This window comes from Malaclemys terrapin, chromosome 2, assembly GCF_027887155.1.
Source record: "Malaclemys terrapin pileata isolate rMalTer1 chromosome 2, rMalTer1.hap1, whole genome shotgun sequence".
Taxonomy (NCBI): domain Eukaryota; kingdom Metazoa; phylum Chordata; order Testudines; family Emydidae; genus Malaclemys; species Malaclemys terrapin.
In genome coordinates this window covers 128,591,633-128,602,885 of record NC_071506.1, presented here as the reverse complement: position 1 = coordinate 128,602,885, position 11,253 = coordinate 128,591,633, and the positions used below count along the sequence as shown (strand labels likewise).

At 49.6% G+C, this 11,253-nt stretch overlaps 1 protein-coding gene across 1 annotated transcript; it reads right to left on the bottom strand.

Annotated features, from left to right (window-relative positions):
- Positions 1 to 6,046: 6,046 nt before the first annotated feature.
- Positions 6,047 to 8,009, bottom strand: LOC128832312 (uncharacterized). The gene is made up of 2 exons (XM_054019589.1): positions 7,615 to 8,009; positions 6,047 to 6,616 (listed from the first exon to the last, which is right to left on the bottom strand). The coding sequence occupies exons 1-2, from the start codon at positions 7,784 to 7,786 to the stop codon at positions 6,141 to 6,143; spliced, it is 648 nt and encodes a 215-aa protein (XP_053875564.1). The 5' UTR covers positions 7,787 to 8,009; the 3' UTR covers positions 6,047 to 6,140.
- Between the last annotated feature and the right edge of the window lie 3,244 nt (positions 8,010 to 11,253).

Here is an 11,253-nt window from a genome sequence, read left to right as displayed (position 1 = left end):
CTACACTTGTTTGACAACAGTCTGTCTGGTGAGACCTTAGGAGCTAAGGCTGCTCCTTTAGGCTTAGGTCTCAATTAGTTTGGCTAAGCTATTGTCTTACAGGCTCTGGGGACTGTAGGCTTTCAGTGTTACTGCTTTAACTGATACCTATACCTGGCCTAGCAAATACCTATGCCTATCGGCTACAAGGGAGACACATGGGAGGAAAGCTCTATAGGAGAGCTGAGTTTCATGACCAAGGAGGTTTGAATGGGGAGATGAACCCATGGCATCTGAGAAGAGGGAGGTTATTCCAGGCACACAGGACAACATCATAGAAGGTGTGAAGTCAAGAATAGGAGGTGTGAATCCATGTCCCTGTACTGGAACCTTCTGACCATCAATAGCAAGGAGCATGATTGGGCCTTTTATTGGTTGTGGATGTTCCGTGGGCAAGTCAGTAGCTCTGTGCCCAAGTCGGCCCAGTCTCCATTCCTCCCCCAGTGCAGATGACCAGTTCATGCAGCAACTCCTGCAAGAACCTGGAGTGGGGGGACAGTGGAGCAGAGGAGCCCTGCCCCAGACAGGACTGGGTAATCGACACAGGAAGTCGGTCACTGCCCTCTGTGCATGGATGTAGGGGGCACAATTGGGGCTAACATGCTCTGGGCGAAACTTGGGAGTGGAGTCTGTAGAGTCTTTCTGGGTTGTTTCAGTCCTGGTTGGGAATTTAGAGGGAATGTGTCCTCAGGACACTAAATGGGGAGAGGACTGGGTGGTATGTAGGCAGGGATGGAGCTGTATAAGAATACTGACCAAGCCTGCTGTGGGATATCTTGTCCTCCCACCACCTCCCTTGACTGAAACCAAGAAGAGCTAAGAAATGCTTTTTTTCCTTTTAAATCAAGCTTATTGTTTCAAACTTGAAAAGGGTGTGTGCGTGCGTGTGTGTGTATGCATACAGATTCCCTACCCCCAGCAGTCATCTATTCCCAGGGCCGGCTTTAGGCCAATTCAACAAATTCCCCTGAATCGGGCCCCGCGCCCAACCCCTGGTATGGCGTACCGGTGTGGCCCGGCTTCCCCAGGGGGCAATTTAAAGGGCCTGGGCCCAGGCCCTTTAAATTGCCACCAGAGCGCCACTGCTGGAGCCCTGGGGTAGGGCTGTGGGGCTCTAGGGGCTATTTAAAAAGTCCGGGGCTCCCGCTGCCTCTACCGCCCCGGCCCTTTCAATAGCCCCCAGAGCCCTGGGATAGTGGGGGGCTTGGGGGCTATTTAATGGGCTGGGGCTCCAGCTGCCCCTGCCGCACGCTCTGCCCTGTCTCCAGCCAACCCCTGCCACACTCCCCTGCCTGAAGCCAGCCAGTCCCGCACTCCTCTGTCTCCAGCCCTGCCAACCCCTGCTGCCAGGGCTGGCTCTTGGTTTTTTGCCACCCCAAGCAAAAATGTTTTTGGCTGCCTCCAACCCCAGCCCTGGGCTTCCCCCCCCTGCACTTCCTGCCACCCCAGCACTGGGCTCCCCCCCACCAATGCTGACTCCACCCACTACCTACTCGCCTCGCCTATGTAAGAAAAAGACCCCAAAATTGGGACTGTCCTATAAAATTGGGACATCTGGTCACCCTAGCACACCCCCAGGGAGTGGCGGGGACCCACACATGTGAAACGGAGCTCATTAATAACCGATCAGCAGCATATATGATGCAATGTACATAATATGTAATTTTATTTATATTGACAGGTTTCAGAGTAGCAGCCATGTTAGTCTGTATCCGCAAAAAGAACAGGAGTACTTGTGGCACCTTAGAGACTAACAAATTTATTAGAGCATAAGCTTTCGTGGACTACAGCCCACTTCTTCGGATGCATATAGAGTGGAACATATATTGAGGATATGTGTGTGTATGTATATGTATATACACACACACACACACACACACACACATACAGAGAGCATGAACAGGTGGAAGTTGTCTTACCAACTCTGAGAGGCCAATTAAGTAAGAGGGGGAAAAAAGCTAGCTTGATTATCACTTCAAAAAAACTTTTTTCTCTTACTTAATTGGCCTCTCAGAGTTCATAAGACAACTCCCACCTGTTCATGCTCTGTGTGTGTGTGTGTGTGTGTGTGTGTGTATCTCTATATGCATCCGAAGAAGTGGGCAGTAGCCCACGAAAGCTTATGCTCTAATAAATTTGTTAGTCTCTAAGGTGCCACAAGTACTCCTGTTCTTTATTTATATTGTTATGAAACAGATTTTTTTTTTTTTTAGTCATCCCTGCCAGGGCCCCGCCAAAAATGTTCGAATTGGGCCCCGCACTTCCTAAAGCCGGCCCTGTCTATTCCCATGCACCTGTTGAGTCTGAACTTTTGATGAGCTTAAACTTAACCCAGACTTGATGTCTCTGTCTGAACTTTTAATCAAAGCTCTGACCTGCGAACTACTCATGACACCCCCCTCCCCTTAAGTAGTCATCTCCCCTTTTCTCTTTCTGAATTTACATTTTAACCTGTTTTATCCTGTAGAATCTTGATTGATTATACATGACCATTATGATCTGTTAATCACTTTGTTTACTTCTGTGTATAAATATTGATGCTCACCCCTAATAAACTTGCCACACTTACTCTGAAGCTTTTCAAGCTAAGGATAGTGTGAGCCCGTTGATCAACGAATTGGTGTCTGGTCTCTGACAGATTGTGAGCCCCATACCAACTCCGCACGAACTCGGGTGCTGGAGAGGTGAGTAAGGACTTGGTATGGGGCTCACAATCTGTCAGAGACCAGACTTCGGGTGCTGGAGAGGTGAGTAAGGACTTGCTTTTTACCTAACACACCCACCTCCGGTTTTGTCCTGTACTGTCCAGGCCATAACGCTGATTGTGACTGCTAGGCACAGTCCATATAAAACCCAGTTAAACTCTAAGTTAGCACTAATTATTACCTAGACAGATGGGCCATGAGAAGACTTGTCCAGAAGGTGACTTTAATGAATACCCTTCCATCTCCCTGCAAATTTGGAGCTGAGAAGTCTGTAGAATTAAATGTATCCAGGTTTCTCTTCTCTCCTATCAGTAGGTGTCAGCACTGATTCTAGACTTTCCTGCATGGAATGAGAAATGCAAGGAAGACTTTTTTGCTTTTGTGGATTGAAGCGTTTGTCTTTCATTGAAACCATGAGAACAAGGAAGCTTGTGAAATGCAGCTGTATGTGTGGACTGAACTGTTTGAGACTAGAGTTATCCTCACACAAATGTACTGCTCTGTTGCAATAGCCGCTGTTAACTTGCTTCTCCTGAAGTTTTAACTTGCTGCTTCACCCCAGCCATGAGCATCATTCTGAATCTCCGGTTGGGCAGGTGACTTCGCTCTTAGCACATCATGCTGTGGCTGGGTCTCTGCATCAGCTGCCTGTTGACATCTGAATGCAGCTGGAGTTGATGACAATATTGAAAATGTTGAATGACCTGGGACCCAGTCACCTGGCAGATGCCTCTCCCTCTCCCCCTTCTGTTTTCACAGCACTTAAGATCTGCTGGGAGGTTCTTGCTGTCAGATCTTGGGACTGAGTTCGCAGGTCTTTAGCTGGGAGGTGTATTTGCAGAGCTCCCGGAACTCACTGCCCCCGAAGGATCACTTGAGCCCCAGATTAGCAAATTTCAGGATGCAGTACAAGAAGCATTTGGGGGGCAAGGATTGCTTGGTGGTTTGTGCATTGGCCTGCTAAACCCAGGGTTGTGAGTTCAATCTTTGAGGCCTTGTCTACACTACGAGAGTAGTTCGAATTTACTTGCATCGAATTTTTGGAATCGATATTGCAAAGTCGAACGTCTGTGTCCACACTAAGGACAGTAATTCGACTGTGAGTCCACACTAACGGTGAAAGCGTCGACATTCGAAGCGGTGCACTGTGGTCAGCTATCCCACAGTTCCCGCAGTCCCCTCTGCCCATTGTAATTCTGGGTGTAGCCGGCAATGCCTTCTGGGTAAGAAAATGTGTCGAGGGTGCTTTTGGGTAACTGTCGTAATCCGTCCATCACTCCCGCCCTCCCTCCCTGAAAGCGCCGGCGGGAAATCAGTTCGCGCACTTTTCCAGTCATTGACAGCGCAGATGCCACAGCACTGCGAGCATGGAGCACGCTGCGACCATCGCTGCAGTTGTGGCCGCTCTCAACGCCTCGCAGCTTATACAGGTTTCCCTGAGGCAGATGCAGAAAAGTCAGGTGAGGAGGCTACGTTACCGCGGTGATGTCCTGAAGTCTGAGAGTAGCACAGACCTCTCAGAAAGCAGGGGACCCAGCGCCGAGGACATCACGATGGCAATGGGTCATGTTGATGCCGTGGAACGGCGATTCTGGGCACGGGAAACAAGCACTGAGTGGTGGGACCGCATAGTGCTGCAGGTCTGGGATGAATCCCAGTGGCTGCGAAACTTTCGCATGCGGAAGGGAACTTTCCTGGAACTTTGTGAGTTGCTGTCCCCTGCCCTGAAGCGCAATGACACCCGGTTGCGAGCTGCACTGAGTGTACAGAAGCGAGTGGCCATAGCCCTCTGGAAGCTTGCAACGCCAGACAGCTACCGGTCAGTCGCGAACCAGTTTGGGGTGGGCAAATCTACCGTGGGGGTTGTTGTGATGCAAGTAGCCAAGGCAATCGTTGATGTACTGCTGTCAAAGGTAGTGACCCTGGGAAACGTGGAGGCGATCATAGATGGCTTCGCAGCGATGGGATTCCCAAACTGCGGTGGGGCCATAGATGGAACTCACATCCCTATCCTGGCACCGGACCACCAGGCCACCCAGTACATTAACCGAAAGGGCTATTTTTCCATGGTGCTGCAAGCACTGGTGGACCACAGGGGACGTTTTACCAACATCTACGTGGGATGGCCGGGCAAGGTTCATGACGCTCGTGTTTTCAGGAACTCTGGTCTGTTTAGACGGCTGCAACAAGGTATTTACTTCCCGGACCACAAAATAACTGTTGGGGATGTGGAGATGCCTATAGTCATCCTCGGGGACCCAGCCTACCTGCTAATGCCCTGGCTCATGAAGCCCTATACTGGCGCCCTGGACACTGAAAAAGAACTCTTCAACTACCGGCTGAGCAAGTGCAGAATGGTGGTGGAGTGTGCTTTTGGCCGTCTCAAGGGGAGATGGAGAAGCTTACTGACTCGCTGTGATCTCAGCGAAACCAATATCCCCATTGTTATAGCAGCTTGCTGTGTGCTCCACAATCTCTGTGAGAGCAAGGGGGAGACCTTTATGGCGGGGTGGGAGGTTGAGGCAAATCGCCTGGCTGCTGATTACGCACAGCCAGACAGCCGGGCGATTAGAAGAGACCAGCGGGACGCGCTGTGCATCCGGGAGGCTTTGAAAGCTAGGTTCCTGAGTGAGCAGGGTAACCTGTGACTTTTAAGTTTGTGTACAGAGAAGCTGAACCTGCCCCCGTTTCTTTACCCAGTTAATGTTGACTAACCTCTCCAGTTACATACCCCCTTCACCCCCTTCCAACACACGTTTCGAAATAAAAATAGTTCTACTTTGTTAATGCACACCGTTTTCTTTAATACTGTTTTCGCGGGAATTTTTTAAAACTGGGACGCAGACTGTGGTGCGGAGCGGGTGTAGTGTAGTGACGCGAATGAAGCTTCTAAACTCAAGGATTGACGGGCTCCGCTGCGGTGGGATGGTTGTTTCAACGGAGCCTGTCACCCCTCCTGATCGGGACTGTGTGTATGGGGGGGCTATGTGACTTTGTGGCAGGGGGAGGACGGTTACAGATCCCCTGCTGCGTGGCTCTGTGATCCTGCATAAGGACCGCCGCTTAAGATCTGTAACTGCCCTCCCCCGCCACAAAGTCACAGAGCAACACACCCCCCACCACATAACATGAAAACAACCTCCCAGACTAACCAGGGTAACTAGTCACTGCATCACTGCACTGTGTATGTGCCCTGCTGCTGTGCCTGCCCCCGCCTATGTACCCTGCCAAAGGTGACTGTCCTGTCCAATTACCAACCCCCTTTCCCCTCCTCCTCCAAAAGAACATGATTGAAACAGTAGTTAACAGAAACGTATTTTTTATTATCAACTACACATGGAAGTGGGAGGTGAAACTTGGACGGGGGCTTGTGTCAGGCGGGAAGGAAAGAACTTTTCAAGTTTTGGGGAATGAGAGCCTTCTGCTACTAGAGCTCTCTGCAGGGGTGGAGTGAGAGTTAGCAGGGACTCTGCCGCCTCTCCTTCTTTGCACTTTGGGTGAGATGGGTATGGGACTTGGTGGCGGGGGAGGGCGGTTAGAGATGGACTGCAGCGGGGCTCTGTCCTCCTGCCTCCGTTCCTGCAGAACATCCACAAGGCGCCGGAGCGTGTCTGTTTGCTCCCTCAGTAGTCCAAGCAGCGTTTGAGTCGCCTGCTGGTCTTCCTGCCGCCACCTCTCCTCCCGATCCATGTTTGCTTGCTGCATTTGGGTCAATTTCTCCCGCCACTGGGTCTGCTGTGCTGCCTGGGCTTGGGAACAGGCCATAAGTTCAGAGAACATGTCCTCCCGTGTCCTCTTCTTCCTATGCCTAATCTTCGCTAGCCTCTGGGAGTGTGATGCCAGGCTACGTTGTGAGACAGTCGCAGATGTGGCTGTGGGAATGGGAAAAAGGGAGTGAATTCCTCAGAAAGATAAATGTAGTTGTGAACAAAGAACATAGTCTTTCTCTGTGAACAAGACCATGCACAGCACCTATCACATGCGCACTCAGCACAAGGTCGAATTCTCGGCCTTCGCATTCAGTGCCTGGGGTCTTGCACAGCACATTTGAGAAGCGGGGCAGCACAACGGAATTTCTGTTGCAGGTAGACATGGTAAGCCGTAGACTTGTGGCAGTTTAAAACTTTTATATTACCACTGGCCTCATTTCACATTTAAAGCAATGTCAGTCCCTGCTGCCAGCAATCCGGCAAGCGGGAACTCTGCCCCTGTCCCACCCCCTCGCGGCTGTCCCCAGGAACGATCCCTTTCGGCAGCCCCTCTCCCGCCTCCACCGCGTGGCTGCAAACCAGCGGTTACAGTTCTGTAAAGGAACGAGCAAGCAGTCCCAACACTAACATTCCCCTACCTAATTCAAAGCAGGTCACCATGGGCGACATCACCCTGATGAGGATCTCTGACAGCGAGAGAGAGAGAGAATGCTCCGGGAAAGCCTCCAAAGACCAGGGCCGTATGCCGCCCTGCTGTGCAGAGCAATGATTCCCGAGTACTTGATAGTCTCGTGGCGCGGCAACGTCTCGTACTTCGGAGGACCCAATAAGGCCGCTCTCCCCAGGAACCTCATGCAACGGCTTTCCAATTACCTCCAGGAGAGCTTCATCGAGATGTCCCGGGAGGATTACTGCTCTATCCCTGCACATATAGACCGCATTTTACTCTAGCTGCAGTAGCAGGGACTAAACAGTAGAGCGGCTTGGGCAGGACAATCACGGAAAACCGGACATTGCTAGATTTTTTTTTTCAAAACTTGCACTGCCCATGACTGAACCGTTAAGTGCCTAGGGCAAAGTAATCATGAACAACCCATTCTTTTAATTGTTAATATTCCTGTTCTGTTAAAAATAAATGTTTAGATGTTTACAACACTTACTGGCTGATCCTTCCCCAGATTCTGTGTCCGGGGTAACGGCTGGGGACGCTTCGTAGGGGATCTCTGTAAGGGTGATGAAGAGATCCTGGCTGTCGGGGAAATCAGCGTTGTGAGCGCTGCCGACTGCCTCGCCCTCCTCATCTCCTTCCTCATCTTCCCCGTCCGCTAACATGTCCGAGGAACCGGCCGTGGACAATATCCCATCCTCAGAGTCCACGGTCAGTGGTGGGGTAGTGGTGGCGGCCGCACCGAGGATGGAATGCAGTGCCTCGTAGAAACGGGATGTCTGGGGATGGGATCCGGAGCGTCCGTTTGCCTCTTTGGTCTTCTGGTAGCCTTGTCTCAGCTCCTTGATTTTCACGCGGCACTGCGTTGCATCCCGGCTGTATCCTCTCTCTGACATGTCTTTTGAGATCTTCTCATAGATCTTTGCATTCCGTTTCTTGGAGCGCAGCTCAGAAAGCACGGACTCATCGCCCCACACAGCGATGAGATCCAAGACTTCCCGATCAGTCCATGCTGGGGCCCTCTTTCTATTCACAGACTGCACGGCCATCACTGCTGGAGAGCTCTGCATCGTTGCCAGTGCTGCTGTGATCGCCACGGTGTCCAGACAGGAAATGAGATTGAAACTGGCCAGACAGGAAAAGGAATTCAAATTCAAATTTTCCCGGGGCTTTTCCTGTGTGGCTGGTCAGAGCATCCGAGCTCGTACTGCTGTCCAGAGCGTCAACAGAGTGGTGCACTGTGGGATAGCTCCCGGAGCTATTAGCGTCGATTTCCATCCACACCTAGCCTAATTCGACATGGCCATGTCGAATTTAGCGCTACTCCCCTCGTCGGGGAGGAGTACAGAAGTTGAATTAAAGAGACCTCTATGTCGAACTAAATAGCATCGCAGTGTGGACGGGTGCAGGGTTAATTCGATGTAATGGCGCTAACTTCGACATAAACGCCTAGTGTAGACCAGGCCTGAGGGTGCCATTTAGGGATCTGGGTCAAAAAACATAATTGGGGATTGGCCCTGCTTTGAGCAAAGGGTTGGACTAGATGACCACCTGAGGTTCCTTCCAACCCTGATAATCTATGATATGGTTAATTTTCAAGCAGGTTTTCCCCACTCCCTGACAACATGGGTGCTTCTGAAAATCTAAGATTTAGGAGCAAATTCCCAAATGGACTTGCTCAGGCAATTTTGAAATCCCCACCCACATGGGTGTTAACATGTGCAGTACTGGGTTTGAGAAACACTCTCTAGAGAGCCTTTGAGGACGGGAATACAGGCTCAAGCTTCATGTGGAAAAGGAAGGAGAAGGTACATCCTGAGACCGCCCCAGAGGATGTTAAGCATAGCTTACACAGCTAAACGAGAAGAGGATGCACCAGGCTTTTTTTTTTTTTAACTGCTATTCTTTCCTGTGTTACTTTCAAGGAAATATCAAGGTTTTGAGGAGATTGACTCCTTCCTTTTCAATGATGAGCCATGTCCTATCACTGATCAGAGAGGCTGCTGTTCCCTTGCATAGCCCTTCTGAACTTTCAGCATTCCTTGCTTTAAATTTTTGAGGAGCAATTTTGAGCCTTAAGACATTTTTTTTTTCCTGTCTGGCTGTTCACAGCTTTTTGCATTGCTGAACGGAGTACCAAGCCAACTCCCCATGTGCGTGTGTCATCCTCTGCACACACGTCCATGCTCCAGGGAGAGACACCTGGTTTGACTGCTGCGAAGAGAATATTAATTACAGAGCATGTTGCTGCTACTTGTCTGGGATCCCGTTCCAAATGGTTAATTAGGCAAACTATAACTTTTTGAAAGTTATAATAACAGGCATTTGAACTTTGCTGTGTTCCTGTGAGTGCAGCCATCAGAAGCCAGAGGAGGACTTCTGGAGAAGGCAGTTTGCATTTACTGCTCAGCACCTGCTAGCTCCATGGTTGTGCATTAGCAAATCACAAGGCTCTAATCAGCACCTTCTCTTGCAGGTGCCAGACATGGTAAACATGGCTCTCACGTTGCACACAATGATAGGTTATGTTAATGCCAAGATAAGAACAGCATAAATTGTCAGATACAAAATACTAACTTTGTAATAGAGCTCCTGAACAAAGGCAGAGTTTATCATGACAGATGGGGCCCAGGCACACAACCTGGATCTGGATTTCCAACACTCCATAGTTTGGAAAAGTTCAGAGCCAGGGGTTTGCTTCAGGTCCATCCCTAACTGTAATGGACTCCTTGAAAGGTGAATCACATGGGGCTTCCCAGAAAGGTGGGAGACTCTGGGGAAGCTTTGGGGTGTCAACTTTTTTAATGCTGGCTTTGGTGAAATATTTCCCAGGCCCTTGTCTTTCCCTCATTAGAACCCCTGATTTTAGTTTTCCCTGGGGGGGGGGGGGGGAATCTAAAATGTTTCTAAATCAAGAGGGTCCATCTCAGCCTTCTAATACAGGAGCACATCTTATTTTGGTTGTCAGGTGCATGCATCCAGAAGCATCCTAGCCCAGAGATGAATGCAACTACTTGCTCTGCTTCTAGGAGTAAACTTAGACCTACCGCAGCCCCAAATTTGCGTGTGTCTGAGCCAAGCAGAACTTGTACTTCCAAAGTTTCAAATTTTCTTTATTTAGAATCCATTTTTGGATGACAAATGAGTTTTCCCCCTTCCTTACCTGCTCCACCAGCCTGACTTCAGAGGCACAAGCACCTAGAAATCCTGCTGAAATAACTGGGAGATGTGAGTGCTCAGAACCCAAGTGCTAGAACAAGAGGGATCTAGCCCCCTTCAGAAATCCTCCTTGCTTCCTTTCTCTAGACATGCTTTGTCTTAATAAAGCCCACCCCCAGGCCATGCTGGGAAACATTTTCCTGCGGGTTTACAGGCCACTTACAAAGCAACATGGCCTGATTGTTATCTTCCGCTAGGCTCATCTTGGTGCAGCATAATCTCCTCCTGTAGATGAGCCATTCTGGGTGGGTTCACTAAGGCAGCATGTGCAGTACTGGGATCACAATCGTATTGCTTCCCTTTAATGTTCACCTCTTTACCTTTCTGGGCCTCTTCTGCATTCCCCACTTCAAGCTCCCTGCCCCTCTGATTTTCTACAGCCATTGTGCATGTCAGTCTGAATTCAGTACCGAAGTGGTGGTTTTGTCTCCTCTGATCCCTAACATGCTTATATTTTCCTTCGCAGATTGAGAGCTTCTTGTGCCATCTCTTGAAATGTCAGATCACCGTTTTCTCTTCCTTGCCAGGTGCACATGACAATATTTGCTTGTTTCTTACAGCAAATTGTTTATTTTTCCCTGCCGGCTGGTTATGGGTGCATTGTGTGTTTGTGTTGTAAGTAACTAATGCAATGTTCTCCCATGTGCTCTCTAACTCTAGAATGTTAATCATAGTAAATTACTGTCAGTAAAACTGGGTTTGTTCATGGCAGAGCCAGAACTTCAAATGCTTTAGCACAGGTTTTAGAACTTCTCAGGCTTGCAGAGACTTTTCAGCTAGACTGTAAGCCTTTTATGGATGACAGTCTTTGTTATCTGGGTGCCATGCCTAGCACAATGGGGTGTTACTGATTAGGGCTGCAAGCAATACACATAATAATAAACAGACCAAGGTCTCAAACTGCCTGCAGCAA